Genomic DNA, 27834 nt, shown 5'->3' with positions numbered 1-27834 from the left:
CCTGATGTTACAGTACACTCGTGAAATGGTCTTACGGGAAAGTTCCCGTTTCAGCGCAACCTCGGAGATGCTGTGTCCTGTCGCTCGTGTGCCTACTATAACACCACGTTCAGACTCAGTTAAATCTTGATAACCTGCCACTGTAGCAGCGTAACCGATCTAACAACTGCCCCAGACGCTTGTTGACTTATATAGGCGTTGCCGACCGCATTACCGTATTCTGCCTGTTTACATATCTCTATATTTCAATACACATGCCTATACCAGTTTCTTTGGCGCTTCAGAGTATATCATGTAGTAACACATCTCTAGCCACAGGGCATACTTGCTTGCTCATAGGCTGCAAATGTGCAGTGGGCACATGGACGAAGGAATTCCTCTGCGGAGCACTACAATATAACCTGCAATATGATGTCCAGTGACCAAGTTCTTTAGCTGTCGCACCACACTCGACAGCTGCTCGTCTGCGTGAAAGCAACTGAGGGAAGTGCTGGCTCAGTGAACCTAAGCTGCATGGCCAATGAGTGGTAACGGATAAAGTCGCTCACAAAACTTCGCCAGGCAGATGTAGTGCGGTACTTGGTACCGGTTGAGAGCCGCCACGCTATGCTACTTCAGTACTTGACAAAGTGAGTGAATAAAATTCAAGATTTGTCCATCACTGAGGGTGGTACTGGCAAATTTCATTCCGGAAGATATCATGAAAATATAAAACTTTTAAGCACGCTCGAATGGCGCTTTAGTTTTGAGCAAATTCTCAAGTCACTCTTGAGCCAAGACATCACAACCACTTTTAAAACGAAATGCAGTGTGAAATGGATGCGACAAGTCCTTGGCAGGTTTCCAGAGATAGGTGCACCGGATTTCTATGCACAAGTCAAACATCTTCCGTAAATTACGTGCCAGAGAATGTGGGTTCTGAGCTGACAATTCTTACTCTCCCAGGTGTGTTCAATTTGGCTTAGATAAGTCAGATTTGGTAAACGAAGACGCCCCTTGTGGGTCCACTATCATATTCCTCGAATCTAGCCTTGTGATACAGAACGTATCCTGTTCGAGTGTCCCATCACCGTCAGATATGGCTACAAATATTCAGGAATGTAGGAGGTCCATAAAAATATTCATACCTCACAGTAGTGCCTTCAGTTGCTATCACAGGACCCCCGGAACCTCAGGTGAAGGTCCAATTAGAGTAATACTGTGCTAACACTCCACCTCATTCACCTTGGCATTCATTTGCAGGTGGAGACAGGTAAGTGCCCACAGTCCGCTGTCACCATAAGCTCTGGACATGCTTCAGCGATCATTGTACAGCGCGGTAGTGAAAAATTGTGTCACAGGAAATGGGGATCTCGGCTTGACGTGGATCAGGAGGATGGTAAAAATCTCCATTAAAAAAACCCTCGATCTCAAGGTGTGCTGCACGCCAATGAGATGCATGTCTGTTGAGGTGGAACATCTGTTAACAGGTGACCTCTTTGGAACCTGCATCACCTCAGTTGTATAAGGCTTACTCAGGCACGTGGGGCTCTGTCTCAGTGGACCCCTATTTCCCTAGCTGCTCGTGGGAATGAAATGGAGCCCTCGAAGTTTTCTCCTTCTCGCAGTGGAAAGGCTGGGACGCTGGTAGGTACTAATACCCAATCAAATAAGAGGGCTCATGTAAACAGTCCTCCAGAGGTTATACAGAATGTGTCCATGAATAATAATAATAGAACACGTGCTTCTGGTCAGAACGTGTTTGATTGTGAAAGGAAAAGAGGAGAGTTTTGAGAAGGTTTCGCCTTTTTTTATTCAAAACTGTTTGGAGAACATCACAAGTACACTATAGTCTGTCAAGCGATTGCGTAATGGCACGGTGTTGGTTGCAACTGCTACTTTCCAACAAGTGACAGACCTCCAGAAATGTAAATGCCTTGGAGAATACGCCATAGAGACGGAGCTCCATAACACCTAGAACAATAGCAAAAGTGGAGGCCTGGCAGGCATTCCCAAGGAGGAACTGAAAGATGAGTGGGCTCAATAATGGATCGTAGATGAGAAAACTTATATAATGAAAAGCGTGGGTAGGGATCTAGTAAAATCTGACTCCTTCATCCTTACCTTCAATAGAATGAAGCTCCCAGAGCGTATCATGGCAGATTTTCTTTGCCTAAGTGTACTGCCCTATGTCCCGAACCCAAGACGTTTTGGGCACACCACCTTAGGATGTAAAGGTGAAGGCACTTGTGGCAAATATTACAATGTTGCCTTGACAGTGTTGGTTGCTCTTCGCCTCTACAGTGTGTAAATTGCGCTGGGAACAATTATCTGGAGTAGGGATTGCAGTGTCTTCCTTGAAGAAAGAAAGACGCAGGAAGTTTCTTGATAAAACAAAAAAAAAAAAGATGCAGGAAATTAAAACATCGAAACGTACCCGTATATGAGGCAAAGTAGATCTCTAAGGCTATGCAGCCTCCCACATTCACTATATTTATTGCTTCGGCCCTTAAGAAGACTATTTCGACAAAAAATGGCTCTGAGCACTATGGGACTTAACTTCTGAGGTCATCAGTCCCCTAGAACTTAGAACTACTTAAACATAACATAAGGACATCACACACATCCATGCCCGAGGCAGGATTCGAACCTGCGACCGTAGTGGTCGCGCAGTTCCAGACTGAAGCGCCTAGAACAGCTCGGCCACAGCAGCCGGCACTATTTCGACAGCAAATGCTTCCGAGCAAACGGAGATTGCTTGTGGCAGCACTAGCACTTCCGTTTGTCTCTGTACTGGTCAAACAGCAGTTGTTTCAGAGTCCATAGCCCTCCAAGAACATCATAGAAAGCCACAGTCGCCATCATTACGGAGCTCCTCCTATCCGCAAAGGCAGAGACCTGTAAAAATTGCAGCACTACCTCTGCCGCTGTTGTGGTAGTTCCCACAAAGCCCTCCAAGGCCAATAAAGTAAATGGGAAGCTCCCACTAGAAGTGAAAACTTGTTTTAGACCATCAGACCATGTCAATGTCATTTCTGCTGCTTCTGCTTCAGAGCCAATGGAATTCGAAGGCAGCCCAAGCCAACCATGATTCCCCAAGGCTGACCCTCCACCCACTGCGGGCTCTCCACCCCGGAGGAAGGATAGGGTGAAAGTGCAACCTCCATGATAAATGGCTCCCGTACTACAGTGGACCATGAATGGATACAGGACTCATGTGGAAGAACTGCTACTCCTGGAACAGGCCAACCCTTGTGCTTGTGTTTACAGGAAACACATTTCAAAGCCACTGATGCCCATGTGCTACATGGCTATACCCTCCACCGAAAGAAGGACCTGACTGGGGAAAGAGCCGGGGGAGTGTTGCTGTGTTTGTCAATAACTACACCAGCCCTCTGCTCTCTCCTTGGTTACTGACCGACAAGCAGTAGCCATTGTAGTACATGGTGGGTCAGAAGATCACTATCTGCTCACAGTACTTGCCTCTGCAGAATGCACGGGCAGTCCCACACATTTCTTGTCTGCTAATTGGTCATCCTGAGCCATCGACCTCTCATTTAGCTCTCCAGCCCTTGCAGATTCAGCACAGTAGGAAGCAAGTGACGACCTTCATTCCAGTGAACACTTCCCCCTGTGTATCTACGAACTGGATGTAGGATTGCTTGAACAGAAGTCATCGAAATGGATGCTCACCAGGAATATCTGGGCACTGTTCAGGCAACTGGCTGTATTTGAACACCACGGCAGCGTTCAGGAATGGTGGGCCACATCACATAAGTGATCGATCCATCATGCCGCTGATCTATCGATATCAAAGTCCTTGGGTCATCCTAGGAGGCGACCTGTACTTTGGTGAACAGATGAGTACTGTCCAGCAATCTGGGACAGGAATGTGGCCCATTGACAATTTCAAAGTCACCTAACAGCAGACAGCCTCACAGCCTTTCGAGTCGTGTGAGCTAAGGCTCGACGAGTAATTAAGGAAAGCAAAAGGAGGTCATGGCAAGCGTTCCTGGACTCCATCAACCATTCCACTTGTTTTACAAAAGTATGGGAAGCCATCCCGATGATTTCCGATAAACACAGTTGTCTACCAATACCAGCAGTGCTGAAACTGGGGTGTCTCCAAACAACGCCCAAAGACGTCGCTCAGATACTGACAGAGCTTTTTGCTAAAACTACTGCCAACGCAGGCTAGGATCCGGCATTTCGTCGCTTCCGTGCGACTGTAGAGAGTGGAAAGTTGGGCTGCAGATCCGACAATTCTGAGTCTTACAACCACACCTTCTCTATGTTGGAGCAGGAATTTGCGCTCTCTGAGACATGATACTGCACCCAGTCACGACCAAATCCTGTTCTGCATATTTTGACATATGCCAACAGTGTCAAAGGAAATCCTCCTCGACTATTTCAATTTGGTATGGCAGACGGCTCCTCAAACCAGGAAAAGACTGCACATGTCCCAGTGGTTGCTAGAATATCGCCTTAACAGCAGTATAGACAAGAACCCTGGAGCGAACGGTTACCTGTCGCTTGATCTGGTTGTTAGAGACGAGGTAAATACTTAAATCTCTCGGAACAGCATCACGGGTTGTAGCCACCTCCCCATTTTCACACGGTCTTTCCTGTCTGAGTGGGTCTTAAGACCCGAGTTGGTGACATGCTGTGAGATGGTTTTGAGCAGGAGAATGGTGTCCCTCAGGAAAGTATGTTAACAACAGTGTCAAAGGAAATCCTCCTCGACTATTTCAATTTGGTATGGCAGACGGCTCCTCAAACCAGGGAAAGACTGCACATGTCCCAGTGGTTGCTAGAATATCGCCTTAACAGCAGTATAGACAAGAACCCTGGAGCGAACGGTTACCTGTCGCTTGATCTGGTTGTTAGAGACGAGGTAAATACTTAAATCTCTCGGAACAGCATCACGGGTTGTAGCCACCTCCCCATTTTCACACGGTCTTTCCTGTCTGAGTGGGTCTTAAGACCCGAGTTGGTGACATGCTGCGAGATGGTTTTGAGCAGGAGAATGGTGTCCCTCAGGAAAGTATGTTAACAACAGTGTCAAAGGAAATCTTCCTCGACTATTTCAATTTGGTATGGCAGACGGCTCCTCAAACCAGGGAAAGACTGCACATGTCCCAGTGGTTGCTAGAATATCGCCTTAACAGCAGTATAGACAAGAACCCTGGAGCGAACGGTTACCTGTCGCTTGATCTGGTTGTTAGAGACGAGGTAAATACTTAAATCTCTCGGAACAGCATCACGGGTTGTAGCCACCTCCCCATTTTCACACGGTCTTTCCTGTCTGAGTGGGTCTTAAGACCCGAGTTGGTGACATGCTGTGAGATGGTTTTGAGCAGGAGAATGGTGTCCCTCAGGAAAGTATGTTAACAACAGTGTCAAAGGAAATCCTCCTCGACTATTTCAATTTGGTATGGCAGACGGCTCCTCAAACCAGGGAAAGACTGCACATGTCCCAGTGGTTGCTAGAATATCGCCTTAACAGCAGTATAGACAAGAACCCTGGAGCGAACGGTTACCTGTCGCTTGATCTGGTTGTTAGAGACGAGGTAAATACTTAAATCTCTCGGAACAGCATCACGGGTTGTAGCCACCTCCCCATTTTCACACGGTCTTTCCTGTCTGAGTGGGTCTTAAGACCCGAGTTGGTGACATGCTGTGAGATGGTTTTGAGCAGGAGAATGGTGTCCCTCAGGAAAGTATGTTAACAACAGTGTCAAAGGAAATCCTCCTCGACTATTTCAATTTGGTATGGCAGACGGCTCCTCAAACCAGGGAAAGACTGCACATGTCCCAGTGGTTGCTAGAATATCGCCTTAACAGCAGTATAGACAAGAACCCTGGAGCGAACGGTTACCTGTCGCTTGATCTGGTTGTTAGAGACGAGGTAAATACTTAAATCTCTCGGAACAGCATCACGGGTTGTAGCCACCTCCCCATTTTCACACGGTCTTTCCTGTCTGAGTGGGTCTTAAGACCCGAGTTGGTGACATGCTGTGAGATGGTTTTGAGCAGGAGAATGGTGTCCCTCAGGAAAGTATGTTAAGTGTTACCCTCTTTGCCATAGACGCAAACAATATCATGTATACGGTAAGGACGCCTGTACATTGCTCCTTATTTGTGGACGACTTTGCTGTTTTCTGTTCCTCCTCAAGTGTTGCAACAACGAGTTGTCAGTTGCAACTTACTGTGCGGGGTTAGCGGAGTGGGCTACACAGAGACGTTTTTCAGCTTTCTGCAGATAAGTGTGTATATGTTCATTTTAACCGTCCTCGTCGTATTTTTAATTTGCCTGTCTCACATATGAGGGACATCGTTCTGCATTTTAGAGACACAGTGAGGTTTCTAGGCTTCATTTTTTATTCCAAATCGTGTTGGTTGCCTCACTTCATAGAGCCGAAATCCAGGACCCTGAAGGGACAGAACGTCATAAAGTGCCTTAGGGACCGGTCTCCGGGAGTGGACAGGGCTAGTCTGCTCTAGTTTTGTAGGGGTTTCATACGTCCATGCCTAGACTATGGATGTTCAGTGTATAAATCGTCGAGGTCTTATTTGAAGATCATTAGCGCTGTCCACCACGAGGGGATTAGGCTGGCCACAGGTGCTTATTGGATCAGCCCCATACACATTCTCTGTGTTGACGCTCGTGAACCGCCATCTACAGTCAGATGACGTCTACGCATGGTGGTCAGGCATATAAGTTTCTCACAGTTCCAAATATACTTGCGTATCACACTGTTGCTTGTCAACCTCTGGAACGCATTTTCTCCAATGGTCCACGAGCAACAAGACCATTTGGGATCCGTGTGCTGCATGTGCTGGAGTCATTTGGAATGGAACAAATGCAACCCCAAACTCAGAGTCCTAACTGTCTGCCACCATGATTACTTCAGAGGCACAATGGATGCTGATCTGATAGGCGTGATAGCTTTTTTTTAACTGTGTTACAAACAAGAACGACAGTGCAGTGCCTGTGTTCAGACTTACAGTGTAGTGTTCCTTCGGCCGTTATGAAATACATGAAGACCTGGTATAAAGTGTGTCTCTGATAAAATTTGAGTTCCAAGAAAACTTATTATAATATAAAATTCACTTTCGTCCCGCAATTTGGAGTTGATACGTCGAATATAGGCAGACGGAGTCTGCCTGGCCGTTCGAAGACAAGTAAATAAGCGAGTTGTAATAGAATTAGTTGCTCGAGTACATGTTAAAACGGTACGCAGTATAAACAATACTGAAGCCTTGACTTTGATATTGGGAAGTCCCAAAGCCCCCCCCCCCCCCCCCCCAAGCGGGCAGGACCTTACAACCACTTCATGCTGAAGTCGAAAAGTATTACTTTACCAAAGGAAACGACTGGACATTTGCATCAATTTCTGCGCTATCGGCGGCCAGAGTGGCCGAGCGGTTCTAGGCGATTCAGTCTGGAACCGCGCGACCGCTACGGTCGCAGGTTCGAATCCTGCCTCGGGCATGGATGTGTGTGATGTCCTTAGGTTAGTTAGGTTTAAGTAGTTCTAAGTTCTAGGGGAATGATGACCTCAGCAGTTAAGTCCCATAGTGCTCAGAGCCATTTGAACCATTTTTCTGCGCTATCATCGAGGGGAGCGGAATATTTGTGCAACGTAGTACACTGTGCTGAAAACATAGGAATCTGAGGTCCGCAGTTTGTGAAGAAGACTAATGGTTGGGCGTTCACGAATTGCCCTTAAGTTCGATTCGTCATCTCCCACAAACTGAGTGCAACCATTTTCATCGAACAGCGATCCTCTGTAATTCACAAAGATCTGTGATGAGAAACAGCCGTTGCCCATGGAACGACAACGTGCTGAAAACCCTGCAGTGGTAACAAGGCACATTTCTGTTCGTTAATGGGGGCCCCAGAGAGAGAACAAAAGGAATCCAATACGTTCTTGAACAAGGATATACCATCGATATGACATAGCAATACCATAACATCTTCCGCGTACGCTCGTAGCGAGAAGGTTTCTCCTAATACCTTCCAGCCACTTAACTGTCCCAGCAATACGGCAAAGCAGAGATTCTAAGGACAAGACAAAAAGCGACATGGAGGGGGGGCTCCCCTGAGGTAAGCCCCGTCAGATGGTGATCTGTGGAGTAAGCTGTCCATTCACTACGAAACATGGGTGAATACCAGTAAAAAGGCGGGATAATACCTGGCACGTGATATGACTGAGACCGATAGCCTTGAGCAACTTTATCAAGAAGCCGTGACTGACCCGGTCAAATTCCTTATTAAAATCAATAAAAAGCAAGTCTCCAGAGACAGAAGTCGCTGCAGCCACCGAGATAACGTCGCGGCATTCGACTTTAGAAGTCATAATCGCACGGCCAGGCACAAACACAGCTTTGGTTGGTGGACAGGAAGAATTTTCATGAGCAGTATCCACAGACGGCTTTTAAAAGCCCACGCGACAGTTTTTTAATCGAAATTAAGGGCGGAATTTATCAATGTCTGGATGTCCGATTGTCTTCAGAATTAGAACGATTTTACCAAACTTGAAGGGGCAGGAATAAAACCCCCGGGATCACCTCATTTACCAGTGATGTAACGGTAACACCTGTAAGAAGCTGAACATTTAGATAAAATTCCTTAGGAATATCGTCCCGGAGATTTTTGCTATGTTAAATCAACAATAAGGTGATACATATCATCACAAGTAAAGTCACTTAGGAAGTAATCATTTAATGCGGGAGTAACTACGCAGTCGAGGAGAGGAGTAAACGCATCAAGGACAATAGCATCAGTAGCAGGGTCATTAAAGGTCGGTAAAGTAATTATATATCGCTGTGGAAATGTCACGTTGTGACAGCAGTACGTGACCATTGGTGTGAGTAAGGGACGTCATAAATGCTCGTTTGCGACGGGTCCGCAACCGGATAAGGTGATATGAAGAGGTGAGTTCATCCTGTAGGAAGGAGCGCACCCTGAGTCCTTCCAGTTGTTGCCTGTTTAACTGAAGAAGTTTCTCTTTATCATGGCGGATATCCATAATCCGTCAGGTAGCTTGTTCGGTGCTGTTATAAAGTTGACGCAAGACGCAGTAATAAAATTCCTGTGCCCGACGGAGATCCCTCGCCCTCTCAGCGCCGTAGCGCATTAACGCTTTCCGGAGCAAAGATTTGGCATACTCTGGCCACCACTCCGTAAGAGAAGGATAACCGTGCTGCGAACGCAAGCTATGGGCCCTAACCTCTCCAATTATAATCTCGAGGGAAGTATGGTTTAAGAGGGATGTGTTCAACATCCAGGGGAGGCGATATAGTTTTACTGGTTGCGGCACGTGGTTGAAATTTACAGCCACGGCACAGCGATCAGTGAAACAAGCGCGTAACACGTCTATCGCCAACAGCTGTCCACATAAATAGTTAGAAAGATAAAAGCGATCAAGTCGGCTGCTGGAAGTAACTGTAAAATGCGTGTACCTGACAAGCGCTGGATACTGACAGATTCGTCTTTTCGAAGAACGCAGCAACTCGCCTAGTTCCATACTGAAATTAAAATTAGAGGTCTGGTCCACAGGACGAAAAACACAATTAAAATCTCCATGTAACAGAATCCTCTATGGAGTTTTACGAAGTAAATAAGCTATATCCTCTTTATAAAAACGTGCACGATCTGTGGAACGACCCTGAAGGGGCATAAAGAAGAATGAAAGTAAGGTCACCAAACGTGCTGCCTATTCCTCGGCCGTTATTAAGAACTTCGAAATCAGTCAATGGTATTCCCCCTCTGTAAGATACCGCAGTACCAATAGATGGTTCGGGAGCCAATTTAAAAAAGTAGAAAATCCGGGAATAGGAAAATTGTCAAACAAAACGTCTGCGCTTGAATCGTAAACAGATAGTCGCAACGCAGCAAGTCTAAATTCGGAATGAATTCTGTTCACATTTAAGGTAAGGAAGGTATAGGCTTCCATCTATCGATTGCCGAAACTATGCACTTGATTAACTGAAAATGACCGTTAACAGTCCATGGCAGGGTCAACAGATGACTCTGAATGTAAAGTGGTGGATCCCATTCTTCCACCCTCTTTCTGTTTTTTTGTTTCTTCGCGATGCCGCGCGCTCAGGTTGAAAACGTTGCTTGTTGCGGTTGTGCGAAAAGGCGACTGCCGAATGGGGCAACGTGGGGGGGCGGGGGGGGGGGGGGGAGAGTTCTGCAGAAATTAGAAATTCAGTATCAGTTACAGGTTTGCGGTGCGGCTCTTGGGAATCAAATCGTAAACTGAGGATAAGTCTTTTACCATCACCACAAGTGCCGCTGGCACACTTGAACCTATCGGCTAGCGGCTTGTGGCTCGCTTTCCCCTGCTGGGGGCGAAAAAAAAAGGGGGTGGGGTTACGTTAGAGTCTCATGGATGTCTCGCAAGTCCGTAGACATAGAACGGAGCTCACTACCCTCATGTGATTCCGAAGAGGCGGTCTCGGGAGGCAGGTCCCAGGGAGTCATGGGCGCTTTCGAATCTTGAATGGCAATCGACATATTATCATCCGGTCTAAACTCAGGGAGGGGAGAGGCCTCCTCCATCGGAATCTTTTCAGTAGAGAGGAGTAGCGATGAGGATTCGTCTGACTCCTCACCATCTTGCGTCTGTCTACTCTTGTTTTGAAGTGAGAGTGGTGGCGGCGCGGAAGCTACAGTGGCGAAGTCCCAACGCGAGGTTAACGGCGAAAATGCGGTAGGACCATCACGAAATGGCTCGACTTGCCCTTGAGAAACGTGGTTAGACACAATGACTATCACTTGGCGAACAAGATCCGCTAAAGTTATGTGTGTGTGAAATCTTATGGGACTTAACTGCTAAGGTCATCAGTCCCTAAGCTTACACACAACTTAACCTAAATTATCCTAAGGACAAACACACACACCCATGCCCGAGGGAGGACTCGAACCTCCGCAGGGGACCAGCCGCAAAGTCCATGACTGCAGCGCCATAGACCGCTCGGCTAATCCCGCGCGGCCGCTAAAGCTAGCCTTTTAAGTTGTTCATAACTGGATTTTAAGACTATGACACGACACGGACAATTTATACGGAGGTGTCCACTCACGTTACACATAAAACAGGTGCCTTCTTGTCCTGTGTAAATTGTATGCACCCGGTATCCACACATCTGCAAATGAGAGGGAATGTTCCGTTTGACTACCATGTCCTTGAATCGAACTCCTCTATAAACTTGTAATCGATGTTGAGAGGACCAGCGTTCCAGTCGAATATTCCACTTATCCCCAAACGGAAGCAGGACGATATTGAGGAATCTGTCATCAACTTCGAGCGGAAGGTTAAACACTACCGGCAGCCGTGGCCGAGCGGTTCTAGGTGCTTCAGTCCGGAACCGCGCGACTGCCACGGTCGCAGATTCGAATCCTGCCTCGGCCGTGAATGTGTGTGATGTCCTCAGGTTAGTTAGGTTTGAGTAGTTGAAAGTTCTAGGGTACTGATGACCTCAGGTGTTAAGTCCCATAGTGCTCAGAGCCATTTAGTTAAACACTCCAACATTCGTATATTTTACATCCACGTTCACTAGAATAACCATGTTATTAGAGCTATCGCTATGAGTAAAATGGACTTGTTGTCCGTGCCGCAAAAGGAGCATGTCAACCTCAAGCGGGCCTATGAACCCGACTAAAAACACATACGATTCAGAATCGAAGTAAGCTGTGTGACCCTGTTCTGAAGTGACCTTGATCGTATCTACAATTCAATCATGAATTACTAACGAACTATGCTGCACATGACTCGTGGATTTGTCAAAACTGAAACTGACGCTACCTGTGCGTGGAGTTCCTGAGAGCCATGGACGACATCACGCCGCAAGACGCCGCAGAGTCAAAATGGAACCACGAACACGAGACGCCGAGAGACAAACAACGATGTGACACTCACAAAGACTCACATGATACTGAGGACAAACAAGGAAGCTCTCGCAGCGCAACGATAGAGGCTGGAACAGGCGGAACCTCTCGCCTGGCGTGCGAAGTGGGAATGCCCGTTAGGCTATCCGAGTGCGATTCCAGGACATACCATGACTTCCATATATCATCAACCATGTATCTACAACTTGTACTTGTACATCCATTATGTATATTATCATACAGGGGAAACTTTTTAATTCAAATTCGTTTTCCCGGTGTCGGCGTGTAAACATGATACTACATCGCCTGTGTTGTTCAGAATTACAAAAAAAATGCTTCAAATGGCTGTGAGCACTATGGGACTTAACTTCTGAGGTCATCAGTCCCCTAGACTTAGAACTACTTAAACCTAGCTAACCTAAGGACAGCACACACATCCATGCCCGAGGCAGGATTCGAACCTGCGACTATAGTGGTCGCGCTGTACCAGAGTGTAGCGCCTAGAACCGCTCGGCCACTCCGTCCGGCTTCAGAATTACAGTCTACTGTTCCTTTGGATGTGCATGCATGCATATCGTCTTTATCTATCGACACTGAGCAAGAGACTTTCATTTAAAATCGTCTCCCCTGTACGGGAATATACGTAATGTATGTACGAGTGCAGACCGTACGCGCACGGCTGACGACGTTTCGAAGTTTGGGTATGTCGCTGAGTCACGCTCAGATAGCTTAATAGTAAGGCGACCGCTCACAATAAGTGGAAAATCCAGGTTCAAGTCTCCGTGTGGCACAAATTTTCATTATACGGCTAATGGTTGTTCATTTGTATCTCTGAATACATTTCATATACATATGTCAAAGGCTCAGCTGTAAACTCATATAAAGAATTTGCGACTCTTGTGTAGGATTTTGGTTACCTTGGACATTCTGATCCATAGTTAGAACATGTATCATAAATTTATAATCCTGTGAAGATTAAGTTGTAAACTTTTGAGATTTGCTTGAACGTTTACCATCACTAGCATGATTTTATGAATTCCAGTCAAAACTTTAAAATCAGCAGAGATTTGGGAATGGTAATAGTCAAGTTGCCTGTGCTTGTAGTTAACCAGTAAATTTTGCTTGCAGTACTTTCGATCGTTCAGTGGTTTGTTCGGCCCATATTGTTGTGGTGAATGGCGCTGAAATCTGCTGCACTTCTTGAGGAACAGTTGTTTCAGTAATTGTGGAGATTTCTAATGCGATTTCGTACGTGAGGTAACGAAATTAGTGGTAGCGTTTATTTTGATGTTTTTCTGTTGCTGATACTATGACGTCTACTATGTTCACGTGAGATGCCGCCAACACACCGGTCGGCAATGATGTAATGCGAAGATTGATAGCAGACGCTGGATCAAGCGCGCCTATCAGGAGAGAGGCCAAAGACACACTGACAAGCAACACGCCGCCAACACCCTCTCGACCGCAAGTATTTAGGTCGCCGCCGCTGACCAGAGGGTCTCACTAACTAGGTTACTCAGTCAGTAGCTCAGTCACTGATGCCCTAACTCGCATTCTAGTTTGGCGACTGTCAATCATCCACAGAGCAGGCTTAGGTTATGACAGTACTTAGCGTCGGATTATAGCAAGATTACCGATGTTGTCTGCAAGAGGACTTTTACGGGAAAGTTTGTACCACAACTCATGAACTCTATTGAAGGTAAATAGTTTCCTGTTCATGTAAATAAATAACCCTGTTAATCCACTTGTCCATTTGTGTTGTAGAAAGAGGATACCGACAACCCATAATAACAGCCTTTCCCTATCTTCCTGGTATAAAAATCTACAGTGTCGACGATGATACTACATCTACAAGAGAACAGTGTAGGTACAACTGACGCTTTTGCTGTCCAAATGACACAAGAACTGAACGTATCATCCTCCTGTACACCTAATCCTGGACAAATAATATGCACTTCATAGACTAATGAGAGGGTGTTTACAACAGAATTTTACCCAGTGGGAAGTTATCTGTGAATAAGGATTGCTTACATTGGAAAGCTAAGCTACCTGAGATCTATCACATTACAGGACATAATTGGCATCTCGTGGTGAACCAGCAAATGGAGGTAAGCTTCTCTAGCAAATGAAAAGAAACTGTGTTTTGCTTTAGTTGTTCAGAACCCTCGCAGTTTTGTCTGTAGATATACACAGTCGGTAATTGTGTTAAAGCTGAATAATATCAGAAACAAGAGAGATTGTAGACACATAGTTAGTGGCTTCAACCCCTTGACACTGAGCGAGTGTTGTGGCAGCGTATATAGTGAAGAATATGTAGTAAATGACTAAATGGTGGTATCTGATGGGAGCAGGCTAGAGAAACATTGAACTGAGCTGAGTCTTGCAAAGATCGTCTTGAAACATGTGTCTTCCGTCAGACACTAAAAGTGGAAATTGCCCCATTCACAGTGAACACCAACTTGATTCATAACGTGTTGTTGCCTTGTATTTCTGAGACTGATCCTTCAATCTTGGTAACTATCATTGTAACTTTTCTATGTATTTTATTTCTTTATGCTTGTTGTCACTGGCATGACTAACAGTCTTGCCAACGTCTTCAATGGTGTGTTTTAGAATCTCGTGTAAGGCATAAAATAGTTCAAAAGTTTTGTACCTTTAATGTGTATTTTATGAAGTGTTGAATCGCCTCGTGGATAGTACAGAATTCATGTTTAACAACTTTAAAATGTTTTAGCTTAATTCTCACATATTTTTACTTACCATTAATAATTTGATTTATAGCTATAAACTATCAATTTTTGTGCACATCAAACTAAGTGCCTTAATTTCATGAAAATACTTTGGTACTACACTTAATTAACTTTATGTTTACGTTTTCTTTATTTCTATTATATTTTTCAATGTATTTTTCTGAAGTTGTCTACGTTTCGTTCTTTTCCACGTGTCATATCTTTTATGGAACAAAAATATCTGACAAAAATTGTTAACAATAACAGCAATGTGGTACTGCAACACGTGAACGTGAATCTCGCCAATAATGAATCGCACTGATTGGTTTCTATCTTCGTTGGGCACCCAGTAATATTACTCCCCCGACAAGATCATTAATCTTTCCGTTTAGTTTGGCGGTTCATACGATAATTGCCCTTTTTTTGATTTGTTACGTTCTTTATGTCGATCAGAAAATCATATTTGTGCCAATGTTTCTGCTGCTAATTTCTGCCTCAGATGTCAATGTGAAGGATGAAGAAAACGACAAATGCAAGGACACTATTTTGCTGTTGAGGAGCTTAGCTCTGTAAGTTGACATATTTGACTGATCTGAGTACAGTATTTTGTGATCAGTACAATACATATTTTTAACTGTACAACCGTTAGTCAAGGTACTGAAAGGGAGTAGCCACTGACATTAACGCCGATACCTGTATGAAAGAATATAAGTATTAAGGTAGCACCTATGAAAATACCAATACACTTTTCCAAAAATAGTTGCCTTACAATGAGTCAAACATCTTCCTTTCGTTTCGATATTTCGAATAAAAGATTGGAAAGAACGTACATCGAAAAAACACAAAAATTAGCAAATCACTTTGTCAATAGCATAGGTTGAAACTGTGCATGCAAGTTCCTAATTAGAGTTACTTGTAAATCGACCAAAATATATAGGCACGAGACCATATTATATTTCTTTATTTTTCAAGTTTTTTAATTATTATATGTACAATGTGGATGCCATTCATTTACTACTAATGTCGTTCTGTCACCAATGGCCTGATTATATTCTAGTAATGATCAGTTTCTAACACACACAATCTTCATTATTACATTTCGTTACTCCGACTTAGGAGCTCTTCGATGATCTCTTAGTCTAAAAGTAACAATCAAATTACTGTGTGTATTCAGTATTACATTTACTGTATACGTGCGTTTCAAATGTATTACTCGTTTTACAGTTCTAACTAGAAGCACAATCCAGTACTAATTGTATTAATGTATCGGTCATTCACATAATAGACCACTGTATAAGTGTCATGTTCCTCATGTCACAAGGAAAAGCAGTCGGTGAATTTCTGAAAACGAATTCGTACATAACAAAGTCATACCAGTCTAAGTGATATTCCATTATTTTCTATTAGTTCACCATGTTGTCAGTGTCGACTTCCAAATTTGTATACCTCCGAGTTAATGACGTTTTAGTACTCAATCTTGCCCCGATCGAGTTGAATGACTCGCAGTAAATGCGCTGATTTCTTCGAAATGAAAGTGTCGCTCGAAACTGATCATATAGTTTAGTAAGAATATCGGCAGGCTACTGGTTACTACATTTTCTACACAAAATGACTCGAAGTCATCGCAGCTCCGCTGTCAGGAAGTGTGTGCGTTGCAACTATCTCCCTGAACATGGCGGCAGAGGCCTTCGGCGTCCGGGTCCTGTTGGGGTCGTTGAAATCCACGTGATACAGGCCAAATTTCAACCTGAAAACAGAAATAAAGTTATCTTAAAGTTCTCGCAATGAAATACGGCGGTATGTACAAACGAGTAAAATTCCCCTCAAGCGGATCTCTTTCTTCGTTCAAAACAATTAACATTACTTGGAGGAGATGATCATTAGCTCAAGAAGGCATTATCATATGAATAAGCTACTATAGCAGTCATCAGGGTAAAAAAGTGCAAATTGATGAAGGACTATATCGAAACATCTCGTTGGCGATAATGGAAAGAGATTTTGTTCGTGATCTTCCCATCCGGGGAACCGAGTCAGTTGACTGACAAGGGAACCTCCCCATCGCACCCCCCTCAGATTTAGTTATAAGTTGGCACAGTGGATAGGCCTTGAAAAACTGAACACAGATCAATCGAGAAAACAGGAAGAATTTGTGTGGAACTATGAAAAAAAAATAAGCAAAATATACAAACTGAGTAGTCCATAAGCAAGGTAAGCAACATCAAGGATAATGTGAGCTCAGGAGCGCCATGGTCCCGTGATTAGCGTGAGCAGCTGCGGAACGGGAGGTCCTTGGTTCAAGTCTTCCCTCGAGTGAAAAGTTTAATTTTTATTTCCAGACAATTATTATCTGTCCGTCCGTCCGTCTGATGCGAGATAAGTGCGCCGTAGCATGGGGACGCTACACCTAAACAAACGTCGAAACAAAACATGTTTTGACAAAGCACAGGGAAAATTGTGCGACTGTGAAACTGTTGCATTCATTTGTTGCAGTTTATGTGACAAACTCTTATGTTTTCATCACTTTTTTGGGAGTGATTATCACATCCACAAGAAAACCTAAATCGGGCAAGGTAGAAGAATCTTTTTACCCAGTCGCCAAGTGTACAAGTTAGGTGGGTTGACAAGATATTCCTGTCATGTGACGCACATGCCGTCACCAGTGTCGTATAGAATACATCACACGTGTTTTCCTGTGGAGGAATCGGTTGATCTATGACCTTGCGATCAAATGTTTTCGGTTCCCATTGGAGAGGCACGTCCTTTCGTCTACTAATCGCACGGTTTTGCGGTGCGGTCGCAAACTGCAGACACTAAACTTATTACTGTGAACAGAGACGTCAATCAACGAACGGACAGATCATAACTTAGCGAAAATAAACTTTTCACTCGAGGGAAGACTTGAACCAATGACCTCCCATTTCGCCGCTGCTCACGCTAACCACGGGACCACGGCGCTCCTGAGCGCATACTATCCTTGATATTGCGTATGTTGCGCATGGACTACTCAGTTTGTATATTTTGCTCATTTTTTTCATAGTTCCACACAACTTCTTCCTGTTTTATCGATTGATCTGTGTTCAGTTTTTCAAGGTCTATCCACTGCGCCAACTTATAACTAAATCTGAGGTAGGTGCGATGGGGAGGTTCCCTTGTGAGTAATCACAGGAAAACTGTTTGTATCGTTGGGGGGAGTTAGAATTCAGTTTCTCGTATATACAAGTTCAGTGTTTTAACTACTCTGTCACCCAGCCCGGTGACAATATTTGGAGGCATGTGGTGTCTGAACATGATTTCTGTCAGTTACTGCAAGAGCATTTAACACTTCCTTTGCGTGCTGTGTGAAGAGCACTATTAATTGTCACAGCTCTTAAAATAGTGAGAAATCTGACGCCGCTATTGCCATCTATATTTTCAATGACCCTGGGTGACATTGCTCCTGTAAAAATAAATATATACAGTTGCCTAATATCCATTCCTTTATGTTCTATACGCAGACGAGGTATCTAATTTGTAGACTAAAAATTCAATGAATTCAATGCGTAAAATGACATATTAAGATGCTGCCAACAACAAATATATATGGTCAAGCAATTAGGTATCAGAAACACACATTGATTGAGCACCGCGCATGTGTAAGTACGATTGTGGCAAAAGGAGATAAACAGTAGTTCGTTCTTCAAACATCGCTACACCGAAGAGGTGCATTGTGACGTTCTGAAGTCAACGTTGAGCCAGTCAACAGCATGTACTGCAACAAAGCTAATTCTGGAAATATTCTCCACTCTCACTGAGGCTATAACCAGCGAACCTTGTCACTGATATACTTGCATCGTCAACTTTAATCCTCCTCTTCAACCGTCTTGATGTATAGATTGGGAAGTAGACCATCGTTCTCTTATACCTCTGCTAATACGAACACTTTGTTGTCGGTATTCCTTTCCATTTTTCTCATTGCTTCTTGTTGATACTGCATATTAGTCGTATTTCCCTACAGCTAATACGTATTTTATTGAGAATTTCGCACATCTTATACGGTTTTACATTCTCCAAGTCGACAAATCCTGTCGACGTTTCTTGATTTTTCTTAAGTCTTGCTTGTAGTAGCGCTGCGTTAGAACTGCTTCTCTGATACCTCTACTGCTCCTGAAGCGAAACTGATCGTCATCCAACAATTCCTCAATTTTCTTTCCATTGTACCAGGGTCAGTTTTTGGCATCCCATACCCATGATAGCCTCTCTGACTTTCAGTAGCCTCGGGTACACTCATAGAACGACTTCTCTACGAGTAAGTGGTGCTGGAAGATATTGCTGCTCAGCAGCTATTTTCCGTCCCTGATTTGGGTAACGTCTTGCTGCATTGCGGTCGTCTGTCTGCTGTTATAGTCGGTGATAGTCGGCGGAAAACTCCACCATCAACAAGTAGTTTATCAAGGAAGTTCACTCTACAGAGGGCAGTACTCCCCGAATCGAGTGGAGTGTTGAGTCGGTGGTGCATGAGAAGCCCTGCATTTGCGTCACCTTGGGAATGAATAATCCCATGCGTCACGCACAGCAAACGGAAGAGTACGGTTCAGCGTTGCGTTTATGACGAGTTTACTACGAATGGGGCACAAGTTCCGCTTCAAATTATCCATCCCGTATGCCCAAGCAATTTGTCCCACACATAGATGATGTTCCCTTGATAAAACTGTTGTGTCTTGCCCTTCCTGAGATTGACGGGCGCACAGACGACCAGCGCAGAGTGCGACGACGTCCCTGCCACTTAGAAAGTTGAACTTTAAGGAAACACGTGACTTTGTTTCAATGTCCGAAGAAATCACGCTAATAGCGTATAGTACCGCACATAGTCTTGAGAATGGACATAATTCGGCGATTAAGAGACTCCGGAAGTTTTTTCAGTAATGTCATATCCAGCTGAAACCAATCGTCGACGATTAGATCCAGTTGACCTCCCAAAGTGCTGCTGCTTGCAACGTTTGGCCTGCTCGTGCGAACAGACACAGAAATCTTTTAACTGAATCAGTTGTCGGTTCTTGGTGAAGTGAATTAACCAAACAAACACTGCTTTTTGCCTTGTTTCACAGATTTTATCACTGTTACGACACAGCCTAGGTTTCGGGTTTTAAGTCAAATGTCAAGTACGTTACTGGTTCCAAAGATGATAAAACAAAGATAACCATTATAAGGCAATAAATGGTTCAAATGGCTCTGAGCACTATGTGACTTAACATCTGAGGTCATCAGTCCCCTATAACTTACAACTACTTAAACCTAACTAACCTAAGGACGTCACACACATCCATGCCCGAGGCATGATTCGAACCTGCGACCCTAGCAGTCGCGCGGTTTCGGACTGAAGCGCCTAGAACCGCTCTTCCACTGCGGCTGGCGATAAGGCAAAGACAAACATTTTCACTTCTTGAAGAATCGGTCCTTGGCTTAATGTAAATTACTTCAATGACGATTTTTTGACGATTTACATATGTAATTACACCATTCAGCAACTACACTAACATTACTAAAGGTATCAAGAAATAAGGTTATGCATCAGTCTAGAACTTTTTATTTACCCATGGGTTTAGACCCAAAGTTTTACTTCTATCTAGGAGTTGTGATATCATCTAAAAGAAGTGAGTAATTGAATTGAGTTTGCTCATTTTATAATACGTGCGGGACATATACATCTCTTTTTTACTTTCTATAATTTATAGCCGGCTAAGGTTTGCCCCCTTTTCCTCTGTGTGTAAGACTTTTTATGTATTTGAGGTTTTTGTTAAAGCAATGTTCCTCAAAGGCTCCTTCAATCTCCGCTTATACGATGTTCTTTAAGCCTGGTGCGGATTGACCCCCCAGTCTGTCCAATGTAGCGAGATTGACACTCTCGGCATAATCTTATGTGTGATTAAGAATTGGAGATTTAGCAGATATTCTATAGCCTACCTAAGTGTTCGTCAGACCAGGAAAGCACGCCTGCAGCCCTACGAACAAGACTGTTGTCAGCTTTACGTTCCGCCTTCAGCAACGCCCTTTCTCGAGGTAGCCGACGCCAAATGTTAATTGCACGCAGTTCCCTTCGCAACATTCGCTCGGAAACTGGTTGAGACGAACCTGTCAGTAGCAGTTCCGGTTATGTTTGGAATCGACTGTCATTGACAAGGTGTGACGCTCATCTGCGCTCCCTGTCAGTCAGGAATTTTTTATCATCACTGTTCTTTTGCTGTTTTACATGGCTGGGGCTGGTACACCACTTCCTGTAGGAACATTGGACATTAATACTCCAATGAATCGGGCAACTTTATTCACCGTGTAGTCGTGGGCATGTGCAAACACGACGGCTGCTTTCCATTATGTCACGTCTCCATGTCGACCGATCCTACTGCGTTGATCAAAACAATCGACTGGGTCACATCCATCACTCTGTCTTTTCCCCTATGCTCTCCTGCTGAACTAAAGAGTATTACTCTGTCCCTCGTTACATCGATGGCGATGAGGTACTGAACTGTAGCATGCCTCCCGTCCTTCCGTAGATGCAAAAACAAAATCTACATCTACAGAGATACTGAGCAAGCTACCGTACAGTGGATAGTGGGGGGTACACTCTACCACCGCTAGTCGTTTCCTTTCAGTTCCCCTCGCAAATCACGCATGTTGGCGGGAGAAGAATCATTAGGCAGTCAGCTTCAAATGCCGTTTCTCTAAATTTTCTCAATATTTCTCAAAAAGAACGTCGCCTCCCCTTCAGGGATTCCCATTTTGAGTTCCCGAAGCGTCTCTGTAACACTTACGTGTTGTTCGAAACTACAGGTAACAAATCTAGCAGCCCGCCTGTGAATTGCTTCGATGTCTTCCTTCAGTCCGACCTGGTCCGATTCCCAAACACTCGAGCAGTACCCAACAATAGGTCGCCCCAGCGTCCATTACGCGGTCTCTTTCACACCTAAACCACTCTTTCCTAAAATTCTCTCAGTAGACAGAAATCCACCGCAGATCTCACACGCTCGTTCCATTTCATATCGCCTGATATTTAAGCGACTTGACTGTGTCAAGCAGAACACAAGTAATATTGCATCCGAATCTTACAGGTTTGGTCTTCCTACTTATCCGTATTAATTTACATTTTTCCACATTTAGAGCTAGCTGCTATTCATCAAACCAACCAGAAATTTTGTCTAAATTGCCTTGTATCTTCCCACAGTCACTCAACTTCGACGCCTTACCGTACGCCACAGCATCATCAGTAAACAACCGCAGATCGCTGCCCACCCTGTCCGCCAAATCATTTATGTAAATAGAGAACAGCGGCGGCCCTATCACACTTCCCTGGACCACTCCTGACGATACCCCTGAGTCTGATGAAAAGTCGCCTTCGAGGTGAACATATTAGGTTCTATTACTTATGAAGTCTTAGAGCTACTCACATACTGTGGGCTTATTCCACATGGTTGTACCTTCGTTAGCAGCACCATGTCAAAAGTCTTCCGGAAATCTAAAAGTGTAGCATCTGCCTGATGCCCTTAATCCATAGTTGCAGTATATCATGTGACAAAAGAGCAAGCTGAGTTTCGCACTACTTATGCTTTCCAAAACCACGCTGATTCGTGGTCATAAGGTTCTCAATCTCAAGAAAGTTTATTATATTCGAACTGAGAATATTTTCAAGGATTCTGCGCCAAACTTACGGATATTGGGCTGTGGGTCCATTCTTTTACCCTACTTACAGAAATATGTTTCATTAGTGGATAGGTTTCAATACGCACGTGTATCCTCTCATCCATTCGTAGTTGTCTAGAAGACTCCACGCTGTGTAACCAATGACGTTGACACCATCGAGGTACATGGCGTTCAGCATCTCCCTCAAGTACGACTGTAAAAGGTGAAGCATGTTATAATTATTCTTGTAGTCTGCGAATTGTATACAATGACTCATATTATGAAATTTACTATCAATTCATAAAGTACGTTTTACTGCTTAATTCACTTTTTAGTAACATTTATTAGCGTGACACATCTCGGCAGCATGCTGCCACCATCAGGTACATTAACGCTTCACGCACATAAATTTGAAGAGTGATGAGGATTATTTGCTGAGTGTGCCAGTGAGTAATCTCATTGTACTGAAACTCAACAATTTTTGCTGGAAATTTATTTTTCTTCAAAAATGGTTTAATTTCGCTACCTGACCTCACTGGCACACCTAGAAAATAATCGTCATCACATTTCAAATTAATGGATACGTAACTATATTGCACCTGATAATGAAGCGTGCTGCCGAAACGCGTCGTGCTAATAACTGTTAGTAGAAAGTGAATAGAAAAGTAAAACCTATGTCATAAATTTGTAATGCAGTCAGTGATCTCAGTCGGTTTCATACACCATGGATAAATTTAAGTATAAATTTCTCAACAGTTTACGATTGTGTGTGATATTCGGAGCACTATTACAACATTTAAAGAACCACTAATACACATTCGTTCTACCTCAATTCATGTTATTAAAATAAAATGGCTAATCAGTTATGAAACAAATCCTTTAACATAAACAATTCTTTATTCTTTATGAAAGCAGCAGTCATTGGCACACATTGCTCCTACGTGACATCGGTAGAAATCTAGAGCCCGGATGTGTAAAGAATTTGCTACACATTTACATTCACGTCCATCTGTGCATTTCACTAGCCACCATCAACACACGTGTATTTTTAATTCTGCTACGTTGTGTTTAGTAGCTGTGACATCACAGCCGTCACTTGCCATGGAGCTTCGGCCACAGCACACGATTCGAGGTATAGCTCTCATTGTCTTAAGATTACGTCGAGCTCATTGACGATTCTGCGTCATTATATACCTTACTTTACTCAGGGCTTTGATTTTAAAGAAAAATCGCAGAAGAAATGTGATAGAGTCGCGTGCTGACTTTTTCTGTATTATTGTCGTCATTCAACTTCGAACCCTAGCCGTCGGCGGTTATTGTTATTACTGACGCTGTATTACTGTTTTCATTCAATATGTAGTTTTCCGCGGGCTTTTAGTGGAGACTAAAATAAATTTTTGCCCATTCTAAAAGCTGTGTTTGACAGTTTTTGGGAGAATAAAACAGTTGTATAGGTTTCAAGGAATAAATCCAGAATTCCTGTTAACACCTCGACCAGGATCAATGTTCTGAGGAACATTCGTGCACCATAATCTTACCTGTAAATGTAGTCTTAGCAATTGATAATCCGTCACTCGGTTTCTAACATGTATGTGTTCCTGAAAATACTTTGAAGATAATTAAAATACAACTATCATTGAAGCTAACTACTGAATATTCTTACCGTGTAATAATTTTGACGACCGGTATCGTTGATTTCTCCTGTGTCTGCAAATCCGTTCTCGGTAATGAATATTCCCATTTTAGTATCGTACTCGTTGGCGACCCACTTCAGAAGGCCGCGAAAGCCCCAGGGCACAACCTAGAGTGCGAGACAAGGGTCATGTGGTGTTCTAAAGTAAGTGACTGAAGTACTCGTAGTCATATTCGTAATACTCAAGGCAGTTTTTTAGAAGGTGATGATCGAGGCAGCTTGTTAGAAAGTGCCTTAATGGATTATCAAGGCGATGTGGTAATAAGGATCTTAAATTTATTGGTATTGGCTCTGAGCACAATGGGACTTAACATCTGAGGTCATCAGTCCCCTAGAACTTAGAACTACTTAAACCTAACTAACCTAAGGACATCGCACACATCCATGCCCGAGGCAGGATTCGAACCTGCGACCGTAGCGGTCACGAGGTTCCAGACTGTAGCGCGTTAACGTATTTCCAGACTGACGATCACTATATTACAATCAAAGAATAAGACTGACATTCATACTAGATACAAATTTATTATTTACATTATTTTATTTTGTATGTGATTTTTGATCCATTCCTCGATGGCGCAGCCATATTTCTGTACTGAGTTTTGCAGTATTATTAGAAGTATTTGTTCTTCAGTATGGAAATTTCACGCTCTTCACACATATATATGCCTTCGTTGTGATAGTTCACTGGTTTTTCAACAGAAGAAATAAATTTCATTTGTCATTCACTATTTATATTTGAAGTATTTACTGTAATTTCTCTCTATGCTGCAACAATAACTAGTGCAACTGCTAATGCATAACGTGTTCCGTCGCACACCTAGCATCAGATACTGGAAATAAAGTCAAAAACCGGTAAGATAACCAGTACCCTTACGATATAAGCTGACATACAAACTTCAGTTGGGCGTCAGCCGCTTCATTTATACGACAATGTTACAGATTGTCCTCCTTTTTCTCATTTTGTGTTATTCCATTTTATTTACAGCATTTCATGATGACTGTATAAGCTTAACATTAAATTAGTCAAAGATTCGATCTGGCTGGAAACTGGTTAAACAATAAATGGATAGTGTTAATATTCGGCTTATAGGTTCAAAACCCATTTTCTTGCTGCAATACAATACTTATTTTCGTTTCAGGGCGTTTAACCTGACATAGTAAAGACATCCCCAGTGAATTTTTGGTTACTCGTCTGATCTGCCAAAATCCACTGAAGAAGTCTTTTATATTAAAGGCAAAAGACAACTGAAACGTAAATAAATATTGTATTGCAACAAGGAAAAGGTATTTGATGTTATTAAGCAAATATTTATATACTGGCTGCGGGAAGCCGCCACACCAAGAAATGTGGGTACTGTACATTTTGGCTGCTTAACTTTTTATCTCAACTTTCTGTGGACTCATTACAAACAACAGTAATAAAAGTAGTTTCTTTCCAATAATTATTCCTCCAGAACACAAAACATCTCATGAATGTTTGCTGTATCTTAAAATTTTTCAACTTTCATATCCTTTTTCTATAATTTCGCACACCACTGTACAATTGTCGCACGATTCCTGCAATGCTCTATATTTCGTTGGATTGCAATTTACAAATCATAATTAATGGCGTAAACCCATACAGTCGAAAGTATATGATACTAGAAGCAAACACGTCTGAGTAAGCGCAGATCCGCGAACGAACCGTTAGCGAAACAGTTGCGGCTTCCCCGTTACCAGGCATACCGGCGTCACTCTGCATGAATACCGCAAGCTGGTCCGTCGTGTTATCTTTGTTTACCTTCTCTAGACGTGGAGTTGTTCACAGAATGGATGCGACATTGCAATACATGAACTGTATTCGCAGTTAAGACTACGGACAACCATCAACTGTATAATGGAATGATGACAGTCAAAATTTGTGCGGCACCAGGTTTCGGACCTGAATTTCCCGCTTATCGCAAGCGGTCGCCTTGGCTATCCGAGCACGACTCACGACCAAATCCAAACTTCTATCTGTCGTCAGCCATTTGCCTACAACCTGCACTCGTGTTTTCATTATGTATATTTCATTACAGGGAAGACATTTGAATTGAAAGTCGCTTGCTCGATGTCGGTGGATAATTACGGTAGTGCAGTGTGTAACGTTTCTTCATTTGCGAAACTATTACCACCCGCCAACCCTATTTTTCGATACCGTGGATTAATCAATATTTTTCTACGTAATGTCTCATATTTTTCACTCTATTCAAATTTGGATTCATTTTTATATGTGAGTATGTCGATATTTTGAGATGTTGAAATCGATATAATATCTAGTATGAATATCTTTGTACTGATTGTTATCTTTGATGCTGGTCTGTGACTTTTGGCGCGGAAGCGTACAGAGTAGTCAAGTTTTTGTGTTGAGTATCAACAGTCTTGACTTTGTGTTGGAAATGAAAAGATGAGTCTGAATTACGGACAATGAAAAATGTGAGTTTTATTAAGAACATTAACGGCTGCGAAATTGTATCATGAAGTAATGTTTTGAACATGCGAAAATAAAAAAAGTTTAATAAATGTGAATTTTTGCGAAAAGTGAGTGTCAAGAATTATTTTCAACTGACCATTGTTTGAAAAAAGTATGAAGCACAATGCAATGAAAAACATAAATCATCAAATCAATCCTGAAAGATTGTCTTCGTAAGTTCTTCAAGTCGGCGTAATTAACATTCGAGTTCCTTTCGCAACAACAGCGACAGTCCTGCTATCTACACAACAATTTTAATTACGAGCCAAAGCGAGAGCGAGATCGTCGTTGGATTGCAAATACAAGATAAGTGATATTATTGTTAATTTTCTTCAGTGACTGTAATCAATTGACGTAGCAATACCTGCCACATTAAAGACCTTTTGGTTGCGCAATAAAAAGAGCATAATTTGAGTGCGCGACGTGATAATTTTTGTTATAAGTGCCTGTGTTGTTGAGAAGTAGGACGCAGTGGTCTTTCGCTTACGCATGCCGTTATGAAATACATTAAATGTATTCGCAGCTGCGAATATGAATCACCGTCAGCTGTATAATGGAATGACGAAAAGTTTATCTAATTGGGATCACATTTACACTGAATCAAGTTAGCAGTGGCTGATAAACAGAAAGTCGCAAATTATCTCGCAGACGGTTCGTTTGCAGAGCTATTTTGACTGAGACACTTTTGCATCTAGTATACCATACTTTCAACTGTATGATTTTACACCATTAATTATGTTACTTATGATACATCCCCTACACATGATATCCGACGTCTTCGTGGTCCAAACGAGACACTTAGTCTGGCAATTACTAAACAGTTTATTTGAAAACTACTACACTGAAGTAATGTCGTAATGCGTGGGAAATTGTTCAATTGAGAGGATAAATGGTAAATTTCCTTCTACTAAAGAAAACGGATGATTGCCAGGAGGAATAAAAATTAGAGAAGCTGTTCAAGAAGAGAACTAAATGGATTTATGTTTTTTATCCTTGCATTATGAACTAGTTCACAAATTTAGGTGCGATATAAAGAAATGGTGTGCTCAGGGCAGAGATAACCACCTTCATGATGTTGTAGGAGGAGTTGGGCCAGCTCGGGTCAAACGAGGTGACCACGCCGGTGTCCCACTCGTGCGAAGGGTACTGCTCAGCTTGCTCGCCGTACTCCGCCAGGTTTGTCGTGTAGTGGTTCAGCGAGAAGTAGTCCGCCGAGCCTGCGAACGAAAACATCGCCTGTCACCCTCTTATGAGAGGTAACGAGATTGTGTGTGGAGGTCTCTCTCTCTCTCTCTCTCTCTCTCTCGCTCTCTCTCTGTCTGTCTGTCTGTCTTATAGAGGGTTATACACTGAGTATCTCCAAATAAAGAGCTAATGGCTGGTAATGAATATT

General features: G+C 43.2%; 1 protein-coding gene across 1 annotated transcript in view; it reads right to left on the bottom strand.

The window, feature by feature from the left end:
• Positions 1 to 16206: 16206 nt before the first annotated feature.
• Positions 16207 to 27834, bottom strand: part of LOC124805597 (myrosinase 1-like) — a 303345-nt gene continuing 291717 nt past the window's right edge. Inside the window, exons 8-11 of the mRNA XM_047266163.1 lie at positions 27507 to 27658; positions 23921 to 24058; positions 22365 to 22471; positions 16207 to 16354 (exon numbers count right to left, since the gene is read on the bottom strand). Of these exons, the coding sequence (XP_047122119.1) occupies positions 16207 to 16354; positions 22365 to 22471; positions 23921 to 24058; positions 27507 to 27658 (545 nt within the window). The remainder of the gene's footprint in view (positions 16355 to 22364; positions 22472 to 23920; positions 24059 to 27506; positions 27659 to 27834) is intronic.

The sequence above is a fragment of the Schistocerca piceifrons genome, chromosome 7, assembly GCF_021461385.2.
Source record: "Schistocerca piceifrons isolate TAMUIC-IGC-003096 chromosome 7, iqSchPice1.1, whole genome shotgun sequence".
Lineage (NCBI taxonomy): Eukaryota > Metazoa > Arthropoda > Insecta > Orthoptera > Acrididae > Schistocerca > Schistocerca piceifrons.
The sequence above is the reverse complement of the archived record's forward strand: the minus strand, read 5'-3'. Positions and strand labels throughout refer to the sequence as shown.